Here is a 25,401-nt window from a genome sequence, read left to right on the forward strand (position 1 = left end):
TGAGCAACGACAAGCTTTCGAACAAATTAAACAAGAAATAGTTCATGCCGTAGCTCTTGGGCCAGTCCAGGCAGGGGCAGATGTAAAGAATGTGTGCTCTACACTGCAGCCGAGGGGAATGGCCCTACCTGGAGTCTCTGGCAGAAAGCACCAGGGGAGACTCAAGCTCGACCCCTGGGGTTTTGGAGTCGGGGATACAGAGGATCCGAGTCTTCCTACACTCCATCTGAAAGAGAGATATTGGCAGCATATGAAGGGGCTTGATCTGCTTCAGAAGTGATTGGCACTGAAGCACAGCTCCTCCTGGCACCCTGACTGCTGGTGCTGGGCTGGATGTTCAAAGAGAGGGTCCCCTCTACACACCATGCATGCAATGCTACGTGGAGTAAGTGGATTGCACTGATCACACAGCAGGCTCGAATAGGAAACCCCAACCACCTAGGAATTCTGGAAGTGATCATGGACTGGCCAGAAGGCAAAGATTTTGGAATGTCGCCAGAGAAGGAGGTGACACGTGCTGAAGAGTCCTCACCGTATAATAAACTAAGAGATGATGAGAAGCAATGTGCCCTGTTCACTGATGGGTGTGGTCGCATTGTGGGAAAGCATCGGAGGTGGAAGGCTGCTGTATGGAGTCCTACACAATGAGTTGCAGAAGCTGCTGAAGGATGAGGTGAATCAAGCCAGTTTGCAGAGGTGAAAGCCATCCAGCTGGTTTTAGATATTGCTGAAAGAGAAAAGTGGCTGATGCCCTACCTCTGTACCTACTCATGGATGGTGGCAAATGCCCTGTGGGTGTGGTTATAGCAACGGAAGCAGAGCAACTGGCAGCTCAGAGGCAAACCCATCTGGGCTGATGCCCCACTGTGGTAAGATATTGCTGCCCAGCTAGAGAAGCTGTTCATCAGCTACATTTGTACTAGTAAAATAAACTGTATCAGGGAAAGTTTTCAAGTGATAGAATTCCATCATCTTTGATCTCAAATAAACACCCCCTGGCAAGGTTTTGTTCCAGGCCAACAAGCATTATCCCATACAATTTTGGGGCATGGTTCCGAATTTAATACAGGTCAAGGCAATTTAGCAGTAGGCAGCTTGGATGTGGTCACTCCATACTGCAAACTAGATTTTAATAATATGGACACGGGCCATTTTGTGCCAGCTGACCCCAAAGAACAATCCCAAGTGTTTTTTAATTTACTTATATAGATCTAACCTCAAAAGCCTTAAGCAGCATTCAGCCCACACCTGCAACATATTTGATTATTGAAAATGCAAAGCTACACATCTTGGGAAAACAGCCCGAGATATCTACTCAAGTAGATATCCCATGCAGGAGAACTTTTTTTTTCATATAGCACTTAATCAGACCCACCGCCTAAAGGGGCAATACTGTTAATCACTCAGACATGACTGCGAAAAAATACTAAAGGGACATAGCTTAGTCTTGCTAAAATATCTGCTTCCTGAGAGTTACTGAACAGAAAAATTAAGCCTCTATTCCTGCTAGTGTGATGCCTCAATAATTTTAGGATCCTGTTCTCTAACAGCATCGTTAACAAGATTCACTGTTCCAACTGCAGAATTTTTATTACTCATAACTAGGTAGGAGGTAGAAAAACACAGCATGACTTCCTAAACTAAATTTGCAAAGTTAAAGTTTGGGTTTTTTTGCAGATAAACTAAAAGAAAAAAGAAAAGCAAACTGATGAAATCTGATATGAAAATGCTGAGATCAATTACCTATATAAAACTTAAAGCTGACAGCCTGATAGGGTCATCTTCAGAAAATTGCTACACTTTCAGAACAAGAATATCAGCTAAGTAAAACAACATAGTTCCACTTATTTCAGAAAATCTATGGTGATTTACACTTAGGTCTTCAGTGTTTACTCAGATTTGTATTAGCTTACCCCATTTTCCCATATGCTCTGCTGTACTTCGGATCTATTGCTATGGCTCTCTCACAATCCTCTATTGCTTCACTGTAGTTGTTGAGCTTACTTTGAGCAGCAGCCCTAAGAGGAAGAGGAGAGGGAAGGGATAGCTTTGTAAAAAAAACTCACTGATAACAGCAAAAAAAACCCAAACAAAAAACAGCTTAGATATTCACATGTCCATGACTAACTTTAGACTTGTTTAATCTTACTGACTTTTCATTCACTATTTAGGCAATGCCTCAGTTTTCCTCAATTAAGCAGGACAAGCAAATGTTCTGAATTAAGTATGTGCTTAAGTGCATTGCTAGACTAGGGTTTTGGAGAACACGCACTCACCTTCGAAGACATAAAGGATAAATAATTCTAAGGAACTGTTTTAGATCCAGCATATGACTATGCACAAAATACATCACAAAACCTATTACAAGAAGTGAAAACTCTGAAGTAATTTAAATAGAAGTGTTTTATACAATTGCGCTTTTCCAGTAAGTATAGTTTTACTGCCACTCAAAGGAATGCTGTGATTTTTCCCTGCTCAATTTTTTAGCAGGCAACTCATACTTGCAGGTAAGTCAGGATAACATTTCTCAATAATATCTGAATTACTAAATTAAAATTGCATCTTTATACCAGAAAAATACTAAATGTTGTGGACATTTATACAATAAAATTAAAGACTTGCCCAAATTAAAAAGGACATTGGAACAGATTAGTATTCAAAATTTTACCTGCTTAAAAGGCCTCAAAATGCTCTAATTTGTTCTTCCTTGATTAAAAAAACTATAGTAGAAATTATAATATTTCCATTGCATAAAGCATTTTTATTTTTATTAGGAATGCTAGATGCTACAATCATCACTGTATTCAATCCTTTCTCCTGTGATAACCTCCAAATTGCATGTTTTTTTCTGAATTTGACTAAAATCTCTTCTGAATGGGACTACTTGTATCTTTTAAATATTCAGGCTACTTAACAGTTAGTTGTCCAATTCTGCAGATGCCAGTGAAGATGTATGGATAAAATTTGGGGACAATGCTTAGTCTCGCATGTGTTTGAACAGAAAATGTTTTGTCCATGTTTACAAAAAAATTATATGGCCAGTTAAAACTTCAAGGCCATCTCACCTCTCTTTTTTTTCCACTGCTGTGAGTAAAAAGCAATACTGTTGAAGGCAGTAATTCTCCATTGCTTCCATACTAGGAATAAGGCTTATGTATATTCAGATACCACATCACCCTCAAAACTCCCAAGCAACTGCCTGTCTTCTTTTAAATAACTTTGTACAATACTGTGCTCACTGACATCAAGATTCATTTTGGTCCTCACAAATGTGATAATGTAGCGCACAGTGAAGTATTTCTACTCTTTCACCAATTACAGATTTGGTGCTTAAGCCCATTCAGTGATTTTGGGAGACTTTTGAATCAGAAATTATATTACCATTTGATAGCTAAAAGCACATATGTGGTCAGTTTTCTCAAGGAAAATAGATGATTTATACTTTGAACTACTGTCTTAGACATAAAATATTAGTAAACTGTGCATTCCCTTTCTCTTTATGCTTGCCACAAAACACTGAATCATTCACTTGTATTTATCACAAATTAACTCTGAAGTAATGGAAGCACAGCTCCAAAAATGGAAAAAACTGGGTACAGTGCCACAAGGTCAGATTGACTGCACTTAAGTTAGTAAATCCTTCTGGTAACAGAGGCACTGAAAAGTGTAGAGTAGAGGGGCTCTAGAGGCAGGCCAGTTTGAGTAGGGCTCTGTCCTGGTTTCAGCAGAGTTAATTTTTTTCATAGTAGCTAGTATGGGGCTATGTTTTGGATTTGTCCTGAAAACAGTGTTAATACTATAGAGATGTTTCTGTTGTTGTTGCTGAGCAGTGCTTACACAGAGTCAAGGCCTTTTCTGCTTCTCACACTGCCCTGCCAGCAGGATGGCTGGGGGTGCACAAGAAGTTGGGAGGGGACACAGACAGGACAGCTGACCCAAACTGACCAAAGAGATATTCCATACCATATGACATAATTGGGGAAGAGGAAGGACAGGGGAGGCAATGGTGTTTGTCTTCCCAAGTAACTGTTATGCATGATGGAGCCCTGCTTTCCTGGAGATGGCTGAACACCTGCCCGCCGATGGGAAGTGGTGAAGGAATTCCTTGTCTTGCTTTGCTTGTGCGTGTGATTTTTGCTTTACCTATTAAACTGTCTTAATCTCAACCCATGAGTTTTCTTACTTTCACTCTTCCGATTCTCTTCCCCATCCTGCTGGGGGAAAGTGAGCGAGTGGCTGCGTGGTGCTTAGCTGCCAGCTGGGGTAAAACCATGACAGTCTCATAGACTATACTGCCTTTGTTCTTATGCTGGTCTTCAGGGCAGTATACTGAAAGAGCATACTGCTGCTACTGGGATAACATGCCCTTCCACACTTCCTCTGGTCCCATGTCAGTACTATGGTGAAGAATTGACTATACAATGAAACTACAACAGTAGTGCTGAATATTTATACAATGCTTGAAATCTCCAAAATGGTATACCCACATTGATGATATTTTTTCAGGGAAAGTCAATACTAAGGGAGATAGAGATGGCAGCTGAGTCACTAGAACACCAGAAAAAAGGCTCTTACTACTCTCAACAGACTGGAAATCACAGCCTAAGTTATAATTTAATATAGAAATCCCAACTCACAAAAACCTGATCTCAAGGTGTTACAAGTAATTGTAAAGCCCATATTACACCTTTAAGTGATACAGATATGCTGACGTATCTCACTTTTCCTTTAAATCTGTTACAAATTTATCATGATAAATTTCTGAATTGCGGGTTTTTCTAGCCTCATGTTGTTTTGATGTACTTCACAGTTTATCTTTAAAAAAATGTTCATGAATTTTGGGAATGAAAAGCGTGTATTATTTTGGTTTTACCTGTTGCAGTAATAGACTGCATTGTTTGGATCGAGTTCTATAGCCCTAGTATAACAATCCACTGCAGCACCATAATTTTCTTCTTTCATATGATTGTTACCTGAAATAAATTATAAAAAGCTCTTAAGTAGTTAAAAGATACAGTGCTATGTTTGAAAGAAATAGAGCAGCTACATTATAGCATCTATAAGGCAGTTATGACTGTACTTTTTGAGATACATTCTTTTAAATGGAATTGGCATGGAATAATGCAAATAAAAATATCTACTATGTCTGTAAAGTTTATTATGTACATTGTAGTCCACCACATAAACCTTCCCCTTCTCATCTTGCTATTTCACACTTCCCAGATAGTTTCTGCTGTTAAGCAAAGATCACTTTGTTGAGAAGTGTAATTGTAATGACAGTTCCACTCTAATATAGATTCATCAGTCTTAACTATCTTTGCAAGCCTCATAATCCAATAGGCTATATGTTAATTTCTTTTTGGTCTCCTCACATCTCCCAACAACTTGCCTGTAACTACCCATAGAACATGGAAAATCAAACAAAAGCAAAACCAAGCACATAACCCCACTTCTCTGATGTTGTCACATAATTAATTCATTAAGATAATAAAAAGCACGTATAGCATACAATCTAAAATGATTCAGAGGTAAAATTTCTCACCTTCAAAGTCAGAACTTCTGCTCTATAATGAAATTTAATATTTCATAATTTTTAAGCCTAGTACAGTGAAAAAAATAGAAAAATATAACTTTTCTATGGAAAGAAAATTCTGGAGTAAGGTCTTTCAAAACAAAAGATATCTTGCACATTCTTTCCTCCCCAACACAGGGAAGTCCTTATAGTTTCATAGAATCGTAGAATCACAGAATGGTTTGGGTTGGAAGGGACCTTAAAGATCATCTAGTTCCAACCCCCCTGCTGCGGGCAGGGACACCCTCCACTAGACCACATTGCCCAAAGCCTCTTTCCTTCCTCATGACAGAGTAGTAGAGAAAAAGTCCTAGTTCAAAGTGCCCAAGCTTAAGGTTGTTCTTGGTCCCACCACTATGGATCCTTGGCCTGCTAGACCCTACAGAAGCCTTGGTTCCCCAGCAATGTCAAGAAATTGTCAGGAAAATTACAGACTTTCACTGACTTCCTTGCATTTTGGCAAAATATTTCAACCCTCTCCCAAAATAAGCAAGAGAAGGGATAGGTCAACAGGTTACTACAGATGCATAAAACTGCATAAGCAAAGGCTGGAAAATTTCAGTGAGTACAACATTTTATCTCTGCTGGAAAGCAAGAGGCTGTGGAGCAAGCAGTTCTAGGTGCCAGGATTAAATGAAAACAACTATACTTGCACTTATTTATGAACACGGTGTATTGGGTTTGCATGGCAAGGTTTTGGTAGCGGGGGGGGGGGGCTACAGGGGTGGTTCTGGGAGAAGCTGCTAGAAGCTTCCCCTATGTCCAACAGAGCCAATGCCAGCCGGCTCCAAGACAGACCCGCTGCTGGCCAAGGCCAAGCCTATCAGCGACAGTGGTAGCATCTCTGTGATAACATATTTAAGAAGGGAAAAAGAAAAACTAGGAGCATTTATGGGAGCCAGAGGAGTGAGAAGATGTTAGAGAAACAACTTCGCGGACACCAAGGTCAGTGAAGAAGGAGGGGGAGGAGGTGTTCCAGGCGCTGGAGCAGAGATCCCCCTGCAGCCCGTGGTGAAGACCATGGTGAGGCAGATTGTCCCCCTGCAGCCCATGGAGGAAGGATGAGGGGGTGTAGAGATTCCACCTGCAGCCTGTGGAGGACCCCACGCCGGAGCAGGTGGAGGCACCTGAAGGAGGCTGTGGCCCCGTGGGAAGCCCGCACTGGAGCAGGCTCCTGGCAGGACCTGTGGCCCTGTGGAGAGAGGAGCCCATGCCAGAGCAGGTTTGCTGGCAGGACTTGTGACCCCGTGGGGGCCCTACGCTGGAGCAGTCTGCTCCTGAAGGACTGCACCCCGTGGGAGAGACCCATGCTGGAGCAGTTTGTGAAGAAATGTAGCCCATGGGAAGGACTCGCGTTGGAGAAGTTAGTGGAGGACTGTTTCCCGTGAGAGGGACCCCACGCTGGAGCAGGGGAAGATCGTGAGGAGTTCTCCCCCTGAGGAGGAAGGAGCTGCAGAAACAATGTGTGATGAACTGACCACAACACCCATTTCCCGTCCCCCTGTGCCACTGAGGGGGGAAGTAGGTAGAAATCGTGAGTGAAGTTAAGCCCAGGAAGAAGGGAGGGGTGGGGGGAGGTGTTTTAAGATTTGATTTTATTTCGCATTGCTCTACTCTGTTTTGCTTAGTAATAAATTAGATGAATTTCCTCTCTAAGTTCAGTCTGTTTTGCCCGTGACGATAATTAGTGAGTGATCTCTCCCTGTCCTTATCTCGACCCATGAGCCTTTTATTATATTTTTTTCTCCCCTGTCCAGTTGAGGAGGGGGAGTGATAGAGTGGCTTTGGTGGGCACCTGGCATCTAGCCAGGGTCAACCCACCACACATGAAGAGCTTAACAAACAAGATGAGATTTAAGTAACTAAGTATCATCAATATAGTACAAAATCACCTCTTCACAATAGTGATATACTAGACTGCAATTATAGTCAGCAATCCCTGCCAGTGAGAAGGCAAACTGATAATGTAATTGCATGTATACCTTCAAAATATACACAGAATGTAACCATATCTGCCTCATTTTTACAGGCCCACCATCTACACAGCTTTCCTTTGATCTAAGGTAAAGGTCTGCACACTAAATCCTATTGTCAATTAAAAGACTTGCAAGTTAGCTGCACTCAGCAAGATTGCAGCAGTTAACATTTCTCTAAACCAAAACTGATATCAATGACTATCAAAGTTAGAATTTCTGATACTGCTCTGAACCAAAGATGACCCGGGATATGGGGCTAAGTTGAAGCTAGTATCGATGGGTACCATTCTTGTTCTCTCTCTCCCCAGCTCAAAATTGGCTAAAGGAAAACAAAAAAATAGCTAGACCTACTATTTCTGCTGAGATTAAGCAATTTGGGTCAATAAGAAAAGCAATTGTAATATTTTATTTTAATGTCAGACAAAAAATTCTTAAGATAAAAAACCACAAATGGTTATACTTTTGAATGTGTGTCCTTTATAACAAAAATACTACCTATTGTTATAATTTATACTGTGGTAGTACCCAGCTCTTTTTAGGATTCAGCCACAGCTACGCTATACAAACCTGCACACAATCTGTGCTCTACATAGCTTACATAAAGCCAAAGTGTCAAGTGATAGGCAAGTAAATTCAAGTATTTACTAGTCCGGAGGGCATACTTCTTCCTGGTTTCATAACAACCAAAAAAGAAAACACAACTATCTGATTTTGTTTCACCATTCATTAGCCAATTTCTACAGGTACCAGGGCTGGTTTGAGAGCAGAGGAGGAGCAGGCTGGTAGCTAAAATGGTGAGTGAAGTTATTCCATAGGTAAGGACATACAGATAGAAACAAGGAAATGACAGAGTTATAGAATTACAGTATTATAGAAGATATGACTCAAATGGACTTCAAGTTATTTAATTTATCTCCCTAACCCCAGGCAGAAAAGTACTCATAACTGCAAAAACATGATACTGGTGATAAGATATACATGTGTGAAAATGAGAAGGATTCATATGACAGAGCAGCACTAGAAAACAGGACAAGAAGTTTTAATTTTATTATGGGAAATTAATCAAAAGAATTTCAAGCAGTTACAAACTGCTTACTAATGCCCCTGATAGCTGACACTTTAAAGGGCCTTTTGCCAAAGTTTAGATCCCTTCAATTTTTTTAGTAGAGACTTGGAACTGCTTTAGTAGCACCATACAAAGACTAACACATAGCACACATTAATTTCATTTTCTTAGTCCATTTCACAAATCCCTGAGTGCTGACAGATATAGTTGCCATCATGGAAACATGTTGGGATGACACACAACTGTAGTGCTGCAACGGGTGGCTATAAACTCTTCAGAAAAGATAGGCAAGGAAGGAGAGGTGGTGGGGTGGCCCTGTATGTTAGGAAGTGTTTTGACTGTCTAGAGCTTGATGATGGTAATGATAGGGTTGAGTGTTTATGGGTAAGAATCAGGGGAAAGACCAATAAGGCAGATATCGTGGTGGGAGTCTGTTATAGACCACCCAACCAGGATGAAGAGGCAGGCGAAATATTCTATAAGCAGCTGGGAGAAGTCTCACAATCACTAGCCCTTGTTCTCATGGGGGACTTCAACTTACCAGACATCTGCTGGGAATGCAATACAGCGGAGAAGAAACAGTCTAGGAGGTTCCTGGAGGGTGTGGAAGATAACTACCTGACAAAGCTGGTGAGTGAGCCAACTAGGGAAGGTGCCCTGCTGGACCTGTTGTTTGTGAACAGAGGACTTGTGAGTGATGCGACAGTTGCAGGCCATCTGTGGTGGTGTGCTCCCCCCCACCATCACCACCTTAAGCCACAACCACCAGTGGGGTTGTGATGGCTGCATCTGGCTTATGCTGGACTTTGGGTGACAGATGGCAACATGGAAGCCAAGGGCTGTCTAGAACAGTGACCCAGACGTCTTGCTGGTATGCAAATATGACTATAAATCAATCATCTTACTCTACAAATAGTGGACAGCCCAGAGCCTATTGAGCTCTCCTGCATGGCAGCAGGCTGCATGCCAAGATCTCTCCTTGAGTAGGGACACCTCTCAAGGTTACTCCTTGAGGCTGAGAGATTCCTTGCTGCAACAAGGAACTATGAAATCTTAGCTAAGTGATATAAAGGATTTATTGTGCATATATAATCCTTTAGACATAAACCGTTGATCAAGTCTGGGACTAGGACCATATCCAGCCACACCTAGACTCCTCTCTGAGAAGGAGTTTAGAAAGCAAGAGTGTCCTTTCTGAACCTCATGACTGAACAGGAGGGTCTCTCTGACAGTTTTATCTGATCCTGTCCTCTACACAGTAAATAATCAAGTGTACCTTGCTATCAAATCTTGTTAAACCACTGTTGCATTTACCATTGAACTTTGTTAATTCACTGTTTTATATGAATAAAGTATATTATTGCTTCTCTCTTACAAGTGAAGTGCATGACACCATCTTGGGCATAGCAATCATGAAATGATCAAGTTTTCGATTCTCAGAGAAGTGGGGGTCAGCAGAACCTTGGACTGCCAGAGGGCACTTTGACCTGTTTAGGAAACTGGTTGGCAGAGTCCCTTGGGAGGCAGTCCTGAAGGGCAAAGGAGTCCAGGAAGGCTGGACATTCTTCAAGAAGGAAATCTTGAAGGCGCAGGAGCAGGCCATCCCCATGTGCCAAACAACAAGCTGGTGGGGAAGACGACTAGCCTGGCTGAACAGAGAGCTTTGGCTGGAACTCAGGGAAAAAAAGAAGAGTTTACGGCCTTTGGAAGAAGGGGCAGGCAACTCAGAGGGACTACAAAAATGTTGTTAGGCCATGCAGGGAGAAAATTAGAAGGGCCAAAGCCCAGCTAGAGCTTAATTTGGCTACTGCAGTAAAGGACAATAAAAAATGTTTTTATAAATACATTAGCAGCAAAAGGAGGACTAAGGAGAATCTCCATCCTTTATTGGATGCAGGGAGAAACGTAGTAACAAAGGATGAGGAAAAGGCTGAGGTACTTAATGCCTTCCTTGCCTCAGTCTTTAGCAGTAAGACCAGTTGTTCTCTGGGTACCCAGCCCCCTGAGCTGGAAGACAGGGAGCAGAATGAAGCCCCCATAATCCAAGGGGAAATTATTAGAGACCTGCTACACCACTTAGACACACACACAAGTCTATGGGGCCAGATGGGATCCACCCAAGGGTACTGAGGGAGCTGGTGGAAGTGCTCACCAAGCCACTTTCCATCATTTATCAGCAGTTCTGGCTAACCGGGGAGGTCCCAGTTGACTGGAGGTTAGCCAGTGTGATGCCCATCCACAAGAAGGGCTGGAAGGAGGATCCGGGGAACTACAGGCCTGTCAGTCTGACCTCATGCTGGGGAAGTTTATGGAGCAGATCATCTTGAGTGCCATCATGCGGCATGTACAGGATAATCAGGTGATTGGGCCCAGTCAGCACTGGTTTATGAAAGGCAGGTCCTGCTTGACCAACCTGATCTCCTTCTATGACCAGGTGACCCACTTAGTGGATGAGGGAAAGGCTGTGGATGTTGGTTACCCGGACTTTAGTAAAGCCTTTGACAGTTTCCCCACAGCATTCTCCTGGAGAAACTGGCTGTTCATGTGTGGTGGTTTGACATTGACTGGAGGCCAGGTGCCCACCAAAGCCACTCTATCACTCCCCCTCCTCAACTGGACAGGGGAGAGAAAATAAAATGAAAGACTTGTGGGTCAAGATAAGGACAGGGAGAGATCATTCACCAGTTACTGTCACGGGCAAAACAGACTGAACTTAGAAATAAAATTAATCTAATTTATTACCAAGCAAAACAGAGCAATGAAAAACAAAACCAAATCTTTTTTTCCTTCTTAAATATGTTATCACAGAGGCACTACCACCATCGCTGATTGGCTTGGCCTTGGCCAGCAGCAAGTCCATCTTGGAGCCAGCTGGCATTGGCTCTGTTGGATCTAGGGGAAGCTTCTAGCATCTTCTCGCAGAAGCCACCACTGTAGCCCCCCCCCCACTACCAAAACCTTGCCACACAAACCCAATGTACTCATGGCTTGGATAGGTGTACGCTTCACTGTGTAAAAAATTAGCTGGATGGCTAGGCCCAAAGAGTTGTGCTGAATGGAGTTAAATCCAGTTGGTGGCCGGTCACAAGTGGTGTTCCCCAGGGCTCAGTTCTCCTTAATATCTTTATCAATGATCTGGATGAGGGGATCGAGCGCACCCTCAGTAAGTTTGCAGAGGACACCAAGTTGGGCAGGAGCGTCAATCTGCTTGAGGGTAGGAAGGCTCTGCTGAGGGATCTGGGCAGGCTGGATCGATGGGCCGAGGACAATTCTATGAGATTCAACAAGGCTAAGTGCCAGGTCCTGCACTTGGGTCACAACAACTCCAGGCAATGCTACAGGCTTGGGGAAGACTGGCTGGAAAGCTGCCTGGCAGAAAAGGACCTGAGGGATTGGTCGATAGCTGGCTGAATATGAGCTGGCAGTGCGGCCAAGACGACCAACAGCATCCTGGCTTGTATCAGGAATAGTGTGGCCAGCAGGACTAGGGAAGGGATCGTCCCCCTATACTCTGTATGGGTGAGGCCGCACCTCAAGTACTGTGTTCACTTTTGGGCCCCTCACTACAAGAAGGATATTGAGGTGCTGGAGCAGGTCCAAAGATGAGCAATGAAGCTGGTGAAGGGTCTGGAGCACAAGTCTTATGAGGAGCAGCTGAGGGAACTGGGGTTGTTTAGCCTGGAGAAGAGGAGGCTGAGGGGAGACCTTATTGCTCTCTACAACTACCTGAAAGGAGATTATAGCGAGGTGGATGTTGGTCTCCTCTCCAAAGTAACAAGTGATAAGACAAGAGGAAATGGCCTCAAGTTGTGCCAGGGGAGATTTAGATTGGACATTAGGAAAAATTTCTTCACTGAAAGGGTGGTCAAACATTGGAACAGGCTGCCCAGAGAAGTAGTTGAGTCACTATCCCTGGAAGTATTTAAAAAAAAAAAAACAACATGTAGATGTGCTTCTTAGGGACATAGTTTAGTGGTGGTCTTGGTAGTGTTAGGTTAACGGTTGGACTCAATGATCTTAAGGATCTTTTCCAACCTAAACGATTCTATGATTTAAAACATGCATTGCTATAATACCCACTCCTGGAAAGTGCTGAATATCTCTACAGTCCAATAACCGTACTGAGTGCTGAAGGTATTCTTCACTTTCCATGAGCTGACTAACAGACAGCAAAATGAAAAGCCAGCATGCACAGTAGTTATAACTTACAAACTAATTTTCACTTGTGACCTAACCTTGTTTGAGCTCTTATCCTCAGGATTAAAGAGCTAATGAGCAACTTCAACAATTAGCAAAACTTACTTTCAGAGCCAGTAATGAACTGCATTCATGACTACAGATGACTAGTTTTAAGATAAAACCAGACATGAACTTGTTCTCAAATACAGTAGAACTTTTCCCACATGATTATCCTGAAATTTGAGTACTTCATCTGTCTTGCAATTAGAAACTTACTTATTTCTTCTATAAAACTCAAATATCTGAAAATCCAACAGGTCATAAAAAATGTGATTTATAAAGCATCTATACACCTGATACCAATTCATATCAGTTATCAGTGCTACATGCTAACTTTTTTTTTTTTAGAAGAAATAAAATTGAGTTCTTCTTGGGTAGCATTAATGAAGACTTCTATGGTCCAGAACTAATGGTTCACTCCTTTTTATGGCAGTTGCTGCTGCTGCTGTCACTTTAACACAGGAATTATTCCCTGCCACCACAGGATTCAGTTGAGTAATAAGCCACACGGCAGCAATGTGGTCCTAGCTTTTGAGTAAGGATTCCACTGGTTACTCCTTTGTTCTCATGCACAAATAGTTCAAAAGGCTTGGAGTCATCTGGCAATCCCAGTGTCAGCAGAAGCTAAAGCTCCTTTTATAGTTTGGAAAGCCTTTTCTCTCTCTGGACCCCACCATATAGGCTCCACTTCCTCTGCCTTGGTAGCTTCTGTCAATGGCTTGCTTAACTCATGTCAACAGCAATAACATCTATCAAAGGGAAAACAAACAACTGGCTTTTCTACAATTTTTATAGAGCACACAAGTTATTTCACACATGTGAAATACTAACTCTAGTAAACTGACAGGAATTTTTCATTAGCTTCAGTTACCAATGTTTTAATATTCAACTAGCACATAATCCTTGACATCAAACAACCTTTTCAACATAAAGTAGAAATTTGTAGAGAAATCCCATGGACAGACACATCTATAATATACTGAACAATAACTGTTCATTCTTTAAAGCTTCTACTAAGAAATGTTGCCCAGGACTTCATGTGTTATTGCTTATTTTTTAAGCGACCTACTGAGCAAGGAAGAGAATAGACTATATTTTCTTAAACCCCAGTTGGAGCAAATCACTTAGCCCTCTTACAACATAACAATTGCCAGAGAATATAAATGGAAGTTTTTGTGCAGGGTGTGTGTTGTCCAGCTGCTATACTGTCACTATCCATGATAAACATAGAAATAAACTTTTTATGCTTTTATTAAGACTTTTGGGTTATTACAAACCTTCATCCTTCAGTTGGTCAGCCTTTTCAACATCCTCTGGTAAAGAGTCTGAGAGAGGCAGCATGTCATTCTGTATGTAAACAAAACACAACTTTTTTCATTAAAATATAAGCCCTGATTATACTAAAGTTATTTCAACTTGGGCAGCATCAACAAATTAGATTTTCTGTAGTGCACAGGAGGTACAAAAGTAGTAAAACATCACTAAAACATCCTTAGAAGAGAAAGACAGATATAGGAAACAATATAAACTTTAAGGATGTGAACTATCTGAAAAACTTAGTAATAAAGTTTGAATATCCATATACAGTTCTGAGAAGATCAGCTTTATTCTAAGACCTCTCTGTTAGACGGATAACATACATACTCTGGACAACATAAGTTGGAGACCAGTGATGAGTGGTGTTCCCCAGGGATCAATATTGGGACCAGCACTGTTTAACATCTTTGTCAGAAACATGGAAAGCGGGACTGAGTCCACCCTCAGCAAGTTTGCCAACGATACCAAATTGTGTGGTGCAGTCGACACCCTGGAGGGAAGGGATGCCATCCAGAGGGATCTTGACAGGTGGGCCTGTGTGAACCTTATGAATTTCAACAAGGTCAAGTGCAAGGTCCTGCATGTGGGTTGGGGCACTCCCAAGCACAACTACGGGCTGGGCAGAGAATGGATTGAAAGCAGCCCTGAGGAGGAGGACGACTTGGGGGTGTTGGTGGATGAAAAGCTCAACACGACCCAGCAACACACACTTACAGCCCAGAAGCCAAATCATATCCTGGGCTGCATCAAAAGAGACATGACCAGCAGGTCAAGGGAGGTGATCCTGCCCCTCTACTCTGCTCTGGTGAGACCCCACCTGGAGTACTGCATCCAGCTCTGGGGGGCCCCAGTACAGGAGAGACATGGAGACATGGAGCTGTTGGAGCGAGTCCAGAGGAGGGCCACGAAGCTGATCAGAGGGCTGGAGCACCTCTCCTATGAGGACAGGCTGAGAGAGTTGGGATTGTTCAGCCTGGAGAAGAGAAGGCTCTGGGGAGACCTTATTGCAGCCATCCAGTACCTGAAGGGGGCCTACAGGAAAGCTGGGGAGGGACTGTTTATCAGGGAGCGTAGTGACAGGACAAGGGGTAATGGGTTCAAGCTGAAGGAAGGTTGATTTAGATTAGATATTAGGAAAAAATTCTTTACTGTGAGGGTGGTGAGGTACTGGAACAGGTTGCCCAGAGAATTTGTGGATGCCCCCTCCCTGGAAGTGCTCAAGGCCAGGTTGGATGGGGTTTTGAGCAACCTGGTCTACTGGAGGGTGTCCCTGCCCATGGCAGGGGGATTGGAACTAGATGATCTTTGAGGTCCCTTCCAACTCAATCCATTCTAAAAATAAAAAATAAATTAAAAAAATATACAATATGAAATCTTAGCACATACTGGCAAAGTAACTCTAAAATCTAAATTAAATTCTTACCTTGCAAAAAGAATTTGTGAACATTTCTATCAAATGCTGTGGAGGTGCAAGATGACTATCTTCCAGGTTAATCTTAAAAACAGTCTCCAGACACTGAATTGCAACTTACAAGAAAAAAAAAAGTCATCAGTTTCTTAAAAGTGCAATTTCAATAAAGCATTTATAAAGCTTTGATTCACTTCCTTATTCAGCTAGTAAAAGCAGCTTTGGAACACATCATAAAATGAGGCTACTTGATCCCTATAAAATTGACTGCCTGAAAAATAGTATAAGCTATACAGAATCTATACATGGTTTGGCCGTTATCCTTAAACCAATTTAAAACTTTCATTTCAATTCTTTCAATCATTTGATGTCTTTTTTTTTTTTTAACATAAAAATGTGAGTATGTAACAGAAGCACCACAATTCATAATACGACTATGCATGTGTCGCACACCTCACCCCAAAACACTACAACCAAACTGCCATATATTTGTGCAGCATAATAGTTGGAAGAAAATGGCTCATCTTTATTGTAAAGAATAAATGCAAGATACTTATTACATTCATCTTTTTTGGAATGAAATATATTCATTTGAAGACACTGTTTATTAATAAAATGCTTCATTAATCACAAGCCTTTATCCTATAAGAAAATACATCTGCAGTATCCTTCCACATGTTCTGTTGTGTAAGGATTAAATGGCCCTCCCAATCCTGCAATAATACAAGTACACTCACAATAAGCAGTTCTGAAAAAAGTAGAACCAAATACCAAAAAGAAGTTTTAAATGTGCTCACATAATTTTAGACAAAATATGATAAATGGCAATTACTATATACAATCCTCTATATACATGTATTCTGTTAATTATAATAACTCAAATTATATTAATATTTTCCCTTTCATTTTGAGAATCTAGTACAGTGTTTTTAAGGTAAAACATCTAAATGTTGTAGACTGAAAACTGAGGAGGAAAAAAGAAGAATCTTTGTAAAGCCTAGTTTGAACAGAAAAATTAGTTTTATGTTTTATTTTATAGATATGACTTCATCCTGAACTAGAGATAACCAGGAGTAGCTGAAACCAAATTAACTATCAATAAAAATGAGTCTTAGAATTTAAATTGAATTTCAGTCCAATGTTAAGAATTCAAATTATATTTATTATATTATATGCATTATAATGAACCTGAACATCAACCCAAAAATAGAAAATTAAATTACTTCAAGTTAACAGTAAGGCCAGTTTGAGGAACTTATTTTCTACATCGCAGCTGGGAGAGAGGAAAAAGTAAATTTGTAAAATAAATAGTAAATCTTGGAAGAGGTAATTTTTTTTTTAAACTCTGATAACAAACAATACAAATTGTTCAGAAAAAGCCAAGTATGATACAAGTTTAATGTTGATAACATGTAACACTAATTGAATGGTTAAATATGCATACAATTTGCTCCTATAACCTATAAGTGCTAAAAATGTATCATTTGCCAGGTTCTAAATTACTCAGTAGGAGTGCTGAAGGATTTGGGTTAAACTCCTTTGTCTCTTGCTATGTAGAAAAAATTAATTATAGTAAAGTGAGCACTGATTATGCTGAATTCTAAATTATATATTAATAGTACTTCTTACCAGGTTTATCATAAAAATCAGTGGAATTACATCTCTTGGTTTTCCTTATATGACTTAATAGGAAACCACTGTCTAGGGTATACTTACCAATTTTTCCCCTCAAACTTACTTTCACCTGAAGGTATTCCCTTTCCTGAAAGCCTCATCTCATTTTTAGTTTTGCATAAATTTAAAACAGAACCCCCTCCTTTATCTTTCTCAAGGCATTAAGTCTGTGACACCAACACTCTATCATACAGGAGATTGTTGCAAAGTGCAGCAGCGCAAATTATGCTTAAACAAAATAATCCTGAGTATAGTATTATTACCAGTAAGCATTTCCATGAAATGATCAGTTGTTACAGTGATCTCCAGCGTTTCTCCTTTAACTGAAAAATTTTATTTATAATCCTTATAATCTATCACAGGCATAACAAAATTAGGAGCTCTTATGAGATGAATCTGTAGGTTAGAATAATAACCACTGCTTAACACATGTATTAGGTCTGGCTGAGATGAGTTAATTTTCCTCATAGCAGCCCTCATAGTGCTGTGCTGTGTATTGGTAGCTAGCAAGGTGTTGATAACACACCAGTGTTTCGGCTATTACTGAGTAGTGCCGACACAGCATTAAGGCTGTCTCTCCAACATTTCTCCCCCTCTCAGCAGTAGGCTGGGGGTGGGCAAGATCTTGGGAGGGGACACAGCCAGGACAGCTGACCCAAACTGACCAAAGGGATATTCCATACCATATGACCTCATGCTCAGCAATAAAAAGCACTGAAAAGGGGAGGAAGTTGGGGGGAGGGGGGGGGCATTCATTATTTATGACATTTGTCTTCCAGAGCAACCGCTATGTGTACTGAAGCCCTGCTTCCTGGGAAGTGGCCAGACATAGCCTGCTGATAGGAAGTAGAGAATAAATCTTTTGGGTTTGCTTTGCTTCCACACATGGCCTTTTGCTGTATTAAACTGTCTTTATCTTGACCCACAAGTTTGGTTGATGGTGGGGTTTTTTTTCCCCTCTCTCTCTCTTCCATCTTATTTTTCTCCCCTCCCTGTCCTGCTGAGGAGGGGAGTAATAGAACAGCTTGGTGGACACCTGGCACCCAGCCAAACAAACCACCACAACACACAAACCAACAATAGAAACCCGTGTAAAAATAAACATAGCAAAAGCTGAAATTTTTCCAAATCAGAAGATGTATTAAGTTCTGACAAGATCAATAACTATCCTGTTAAAAACCTGACCCCAGTAAAGTCAAAGAGGTGAAGATTTGGTTTTGTCTGAAAAGGGTCTCAAGACTCAACTGCCAGCATCTCACTGTCTCATTACCAAAGTGAGGCACTGTCAACTGCTGCAAGCTCAAAGTCATCAGTAAATTGGGAAAGATTTGCTGTACCACATGAACTATTAATCTAAGATTTTTCCTGTGCCCAATTTCAGAGGCCAAAACTATCTGTTCTTATTACTTTCATCGTCACACACACTTTCAGAGGCCTAAGCAGTTGTTGAAGCTTGTACTGACCACCTTGCAAACCAGTACAGATACCTACTTCACTGCTGTACAGCCAAGGCTTACACAAACACCTACACCTGGCAAGAGCACTTGGGCTATGTTGGAGCCCAGCTCAGCATCCTCAGTGCCACACAGCTCCAGGATCTTTTCCACAAGCTGCGAACAACATCAAGGCATCACAACACACATGCAGGCTGTTGATCACTGAATAATATTAATTGGTCTGCTGAGGCCCCTTTGATATTTGATATCATCTCGCTTCATCTTACACATAACCTTCCCCCATCTCAAGTATTACATGCATCCCTCACCTTAAGGGGTGCATCCCACAGTTTTGGAAACACTGCCTAAAAGAAATTCATTGCAGTACACTGATCTCAGAAGCAAGAAAGAAATTTTAAAAAAAAAATCACAGCCTTGTGCATGTTGTAGAAAGTTTCTGCTTTAATCCCACAGAAATAGGTGCTATAGACAAGAAAAAACAAAAACCTAGAAACTGTAAACAGGAAAGGGAAATAACTGCCATTTAAACACACTATCTAAAAATATAACTTGAAAGAAGTGAAGTTGCTAGTTCATACAATAGGGATGAACATTAACCACCAGAGATCTATATCACTGCTCTAGATCCTAGATTGTTAGAAATATATTTCTCCAGTCTACCTTTAGATTACTCTGTTTTCTCAAATTAAGACATTTGTATTCATCAAGTAAAAAATTCCTAGAGGAAATATACACTATCATTGACATAATTTTATAATTCAAACATGCAGAATGCAAGTTATCAATATAAATGGAGTTTGAATGCATGCTAGACTTCTATTTTGATAAAGTCAAAATTTTATTTGTAATGTTCTAGCTTTTTGTTGTTTTCTAGGGAATGGAAACTGTTTAAATTACTTCTTGGCACATACGTGTAATCATACAGTTGTTTTTTTTATCTTTTCATAGACATAGGAAGTACATAAGGTATCAATGAAAAACATCAGTCAAATTCTTTAATCCCTTTTCTCCACCTAACATGAACCACTTCAGCGGGTGGGACTTGGGCTATTGTGCAAAATATCTTTAGTGCATATGGAATAGCAATTAAAATGAGTCAATTATTCAGAATGCCCGCTTCTGATCCTCTAACACATATCATATGGTACCATAATTTTGGCAGGGTACAGCTCTAAAATTAGGATTTCATATCTGTATTAAAATTGTATTTTTTACATCAGCATTTAAGCACAACTGAAGTTTTATAATATTTTTTGTTCAGAAAATAGAATCTTAAAACATGTCATACCTTCATATAGACATTGGCTAAGGCTGCTCTAAGACATGTAATCAGGTAAACCTTCTGTGGTGGGTTGACCCTGGCTGGGGGCCAGGTGCCCACCAGAGCCACTCTATCACTCCCCCTCCTTCACTAGGCAGGGGAGAAAAAGTACAATGAAAAGCTTATGGGTCGAGATAAGGACAGGGAGAGATCACTCACTAATTATTGTCATGAGCAAAACAGACTGAACATAGAGAGGGAATTAATCTAATTTATTACTAAGCAAAACAGAGTAGAGGAATGAGAAATAAAATCAAATCTTAAAACACCTCCCCCCACCCCTCCCATCTTCCTGGGCTTAACTTCACTCCTGGCTTCAACCTCCGCCCCCCTCAGTGGCACAGGGGGGACAGTGGATGGGGGTTACGGTCAGTTCATCGCACGTTGTTTCTGCCGCTTCTTCATCCTCAGGGGGAGGACTCCTCTCATCATTCCTCTGCTCCAGCATGGAGTCCCTCTCACGGGAGGCAGTCCTTCACGACCTTCCCCAACGTGAGTCTCTCCCACAGGCTACAGTCCTTCATGAACTGCTCCAGCGTGGTCTCTTCCATGGGTCGCAGACCTTCAGGAGCAGACTGCTCCAGCGTGGGTCCCCCACAGGGTCACAAGTCCTGTCAGCAAACCTGCTCTGGCGTGGGCTCCTCTCTCCACAGGGCCACAGGTCCTGCCAGGAACTTGCTCCAGCATGGGCTTCCCACGAGGTCACAGCCTCCTTCAGGTGCCTCCACCTGCTCCAGCATGGGGTCCTCCACGGGCTGCAGGTGGAATCGCTACACCCCCTCATTCTTCCTCCATGGGCTGCAGGGGGACAGCCTGCTTCACCATGGTCTTCACCATGGGCTGCAGGGGGATCTCTGCTCCGGCGCCTGGAGCACCTCCTCCCCCTCCTTCTGCACTGACCTTGGTGTCTGCAGAGTTTCTTACATCTTCTCACTCCTCTCTCTGGCTGCAAAAGCTCTCCCTAACTGTTTTTCCCTTAAATATGTTATCACAGAGGCGCTGATTGGCTTGGCCTTGGCCAGCGGCGGGTCCGTCTTGGAGCCGGCTGGCATTGGCTCTATCAGACACAGGGGAAGCTTCTGGCAGCTTCTCACAGAAGCCACCCCTGTAGCGCCCCCCCCCACTACCAAAACCTTGCCATGCAAACCCAACACACCTTCATAGTCACAACCCAATGTTTATCAGCTTTATTATAAAATCAAAAGGAATATTTTCATTTCTCATTATATGATTTCCAAAAACATTGCCTGCTTTCATCAGCTGAACACCATCATAACCTGATACAGGCTAAATTCATAGATGACTACCACTTTTCAAATCTACAAAATGATCCAGATTCTAATGTAAACATTCACTACCATGTGCTCTTTGGAATCAATATTCAAGTGAAAAAGTGATGCAAAGCATTTATTTTATTTTCCATGTTCTCAGGATCTCTTAGCCTTCCCTCATAAGTTACACAGAATTCTTGTAAGTATGAAACAGTTCTTCCCATATACCAAAACTGATATATAGTAATTGTTTTACTTCCTCCTTGGCCAGCACAGCTACCATCACACACAAAATGCAGGAAGAAACCAAACATAGAAGTGGAAAAAAAATAAATATATATATGTATAATACCTACCCATGTATTAGCACCTTTATCACTTACCTTCCAAACTCTCTTGTTCATCTGGAGTGAAAGCATCCATCTGACTCTGCTCTCTCAAGAAACGTATGACTGCATAAACCAAGCGTTTGACTGATGACATTTTGAAATCGATGGGTTTCTCCTATGTCTTAAAAAGGATAGGATCTCTTATTTTAAAAAAAAAAAAAAAAAAAAGAAAAACTTTAGAATATGACAGGACACATGCTTTGGTCCCATCCATAAATTCCTTGAGTATTCCAACCTCCCACTGACCTCAGTAAGAGGTACACACAATACACAAAAATTTATCCTTCACCAGAAAACCCAAAGCAGCAATGCCTTGAAACAATGTGGTGAGTTGACCCTGGCTGGAGGCCAGGTGCCCACCAGAGCTGCTCTATCACTCCCTCTCCTTAACTAGACAGGGGAGAAAACAGTATAACAAAAGGCTCATAGGTCAAGATAAGGACAGGTTGAGATTGTTCACCAATTACCATCATGGGCAAAACAAACTAAACTTAATAAAATAGATAAAATATTTTTTTTCTACCAAGAAAATAGAGTAGAGCAATGAGAAACAAACCCAAATCTTAAAACACTTCCCCCCAACCCTCCCTTCTTCCTGGGCTTAAATTCATTCCCAGTTTCTCTACCTACTCCCACCCCCCCCCAGTGGCACAGGGGGACAGGGAAGGGGGGTTGCAGTCAGTTCATCACAAGCTGTCTCTGCCACTCCATCCTCCTCAGGGGGAGGACTCCTCACACCCTTCCCCTGCTCCAGTGTGGGGTCCCTCCCATGGGAGACAGTCCTCCAAGAACTTCTCCAACGTGAGTCCTTCCCATGGGCTACGCTTCTTCACAAACTGCTCCAGCGTGGGTCTCCCACGGGGTGCAGTCCTTCAGGAACAGACTGCTCCAGCATAGGGCCCCCACACAGGGTCACAAGTCCTGCCAGCAAACCAGCTGCAGGTGGAATCTCTGTTCCCCATTATCCTTCCTCCATGGACTGCAGGGGGACAGCCTGCTTCACCATGGTCTTCTCCAGGGACTTGCAGGGGGAATCTCTGCTCTGGTGCCTGGAGCACCTCCTCCCCCTCCTTCTGCACTGACTTTGGTGTCTGCAGTTTCTCACATCTTCTCACTTCTCTCTCTGGCTGCAAAAGCTCCTTCTTAAATATGTTATCACAGAGGTGCTACCACTGTTGTTGATTGCCTTGGCCAGCAGCGGGTCAGTCTTAGAGCTGACTGGTATTGGCTCTGTCAGACCTAGGAGAAGCTTCCAGCAGCTTCTCACAGAAGCCACCCCATAGCCCCTCTCCCCCCTCAAAACCCTGCCATGCAAACCCAATACAAACAAGTCGTTAAATTGCATGGATTATAGAGAACTCCTATAATTATTCAACTATCAGCAAAAGAGTATAAGATTTCCTCAGATTCATTCCTGTGGGAGAGTTCATCAAGGATAATTCAGCAACTTTTTTTCTGAAAGACTTAGTTTGGATTTTATTTCTAAGACATACATTTTGAAGCAGGAACACATGCTTAAGAAATGATCATTTTAAAAGCTGCACTGATAAATATGACATAGTGAAACACACTTTAATAAAAGCTATTCTGTTTTCTGACATCGCCCTGCTGAATATTTATATTCACTTTGGGAAAAAAAAAATGGAACAATGCACACTTGTAATTAGTGACAGTACTGGCTCAGTCTGATTCACACTTAGCACCAGCTGGGAGTTACATAACTTTGAGCAAAATTTTAGTTCCAATTTTCTGAATTATTTTTTCTTAAACCTTTTCAATTTAAAGGAGCACAACCTTATCCAGTCGTCAGGGAAGCAGGTTAAAAAAAAAAAATTAATGGCAAGACCAGGGCCAACCCTCGCTAAGTTATTTTCCTTCTACAACCCCGATGTGCAGCCAAACCCACGCCAAGCAACCGCTACCGCGGGGAGGCTGCCGGAGGTGCACAGCAGCGGTCCCCAACGTATTTGGGGTCCCTGCACAGAAGGGTCGGGGAAGCGGCCGCCACCGTGCCCCACTACTCACCGAGAGCCCCCACCAGACGGGCAGCACGGGGCCCCGTTGGCTCAGGCGGGCCCCTACAGGCATAGCCAGGGGCCACGATCCACCCGCCACTCCCACGCCCACCTCCCGGTCCCGCGACAGGCACGGGCGCGAGGCCGCTCACTCAGGCACGGAGAACGGACCTACCCCGCCGCCCGCGGGGACAGTGGTTGCGCCGCCCAGCCCCTCCCGCCGCTTGGGGCTCAACGAGCGCCCTGACGGGGCCCGATCCGCCCCGCCATCCGCGAGCTCCGGGGAGAAGGCACGCAACCTTCCCACCCCCGCAGAGCGGGGCTCTCTACGGAGACAGGGCATCGCCCTTACCGTGCGAGACGCAGCGAACCTCGCAGCAAACACCACCTCAATCCCTGTCAACCCCACCACTGGGTGGAAGAGAAAAGAAGCGCAAGAGCATACACCACCACGACAGGAAAAAGAAAACGGGAGGGGGGGGGAAAGGGCACATACGGTGGCTGCGCATGCTCGCAGTGAGAAAGATGTAGGGAGATAAGCAGATACTTAGGTCAGCAAGCTGCCCACAGCAACTGAAATGAAACTACCCTTTCATTCCCTGACTCCACCTCCTCTCGCATCATCCTCCTTATGTTAGCTCTGTGCGTGGGTGCGGCTCACAGCTAGGCAGAGGAGGGAGCGTGAGTATCGCGCTGCACCTTATGACCAGCCGTAGCAATCGATCTCTGATGTGGGAGCTGCTTGTCGGGAACCTGTGAGAGCCCTGAGCCGTCCACAGCTGGCAGGGAGATCTCCGTCCCTTGGGGAGATGGGCCTCGGCTGTGGGCAGCCGTCTTGGCGCGGCAGTGGGGTCTGGCTGACCCCCGTGCAGCCGGGCTGAGGGGGAAGCTGCCGAGCGGCTCTGAGGAGAAAAACGCCCGCTCACGCGCAGGGCGGGCGCAGGCTGCAGGTGTGTGTGGGGTGCTCCGAGGGGCCAGGCAAAAAATAGGACAGGAAAGTTTACATCCTGTGGGGCTTATTTACTTAGCTCTTGGCGTATTTCCCGCAGTCCGCCTTCCCTGAAATAACCGCCGTTGTGTACAGCTTCCGGGTGGACAGTGCGGATGAGGTCTCTATCTTATATTTTTTTACATCGAGTACCAGATGTACTGTAACCATGGGATAGGGACCGTGAAACAGAAACTATAGAATCAGGTTGAGATAATTAGTTTGTAACCAAGGTAATAGGTATTGAAGCTAACTGACCATGGCAAGGTACAATGCTGCTATGTTCCATGTACAGTCCCTACCAAACTGAACAATAGGCTTGGAGATATTAATCTTATGAAGTTGTTATGGACAGGTGCATCCACAGCAAGGGTACTGCGCATGCCCACAAGAAGAGGGTCATTCAGCGAACATGGGTGCGAGACCACTGACGACCACCAGAGACCCTTGAGGACCACCGACTCAAATCACTGAGCATGCGTGATGGGGAGGAGAATATGGAAATGGATTCTAAGAAATGATTATCCTAGGACTGCCCTTTCTGAGAAAAACGATGAATATGTATGTTTTGATCCTACATAACCTGTGTGTTGGTGATCACCTGGCATGCACGTTGGGTGGAGCTATCCCCCGTGCATCCAGCGCTGCAATAAAGAATGCCTGCCTTTTAACACTACATTGGTGTTATGAGGTTTATTCCCGGATTTC

The 25,401-nt window shown here is 42.9% G+C and overlaps 1 protein-coding gene across 10 annotated transcripts in view; it reads right to left on the reverse strand.

Annotated features, from left to right (window-relative positions):
* Nucleotides 1-24,224, reverse strand: part of LOC142599191 (small glutamine-rich tetratricopeptide repeat-containing protein beta-like) — a 36,403-nt gene extending 12,179 nt beyond the window's left edge. For 3 of the 10 annotated variants that reach the window (XR_012832828.1, XM_075739090.1, XM_075739091.1), the window contains exons 1-6: nucleotides 24,058-24,224; nucleotides 21,685-21,811; nucleotides 15,594-15,697; nucleotides 14,131-14,200; nucleotides 4,874-4,973; nucleotides 1,914-2,018 (exon numbers count right to left, since the gene is read on the reverse strand). Coding sequence is in view for 8 of the 10 variants with exons in the window: in XM_075739090.1 (XP_075595205.1) it covers nucleotides 1,914-2,018; nucleotides 4,874-4,973; nucleotides 14,131-14,200; nucleotides 15,594-15,697; nucleotides 21,685-21,784 (479 nt within the window). In the remaining 2 variants the exon portion in view is untranslated. Of the gene's footprint in view, nucleotides 1-1,913; nucleotides 2,019-4,873; nucleotides 4,974-14,130; nucleotides 14,201-15,593; nucleotides 15,698-21,684; nucleotides 21,831-24,057 lie in introns of all 10 variants that reach the window. The other 7 variants (XR_012832830.1, XM_075739089.1, XM_075739087.1 and 4 more) reach the window with 7 other exon arrangements.
* Between the last annotated feature and the right edge of the window lie 1,177 nt (nucleotides 24,225-25,401).

The sequence above is a fragment of the Balearica regulorum genome, chromosome W (genome assembly GCF_011004875.1).
Source record: "Balearica regulorum gibbericeps isolate bBalReg1 chromosome W, bBalReg1.pri, whole genome shotgun sequence".
Lineage (NCBI taxonomy): Eukaryota > Metazoa > Chordata > Aves > Gruiformes > Gruidae > Balearica > Balearica regulorum.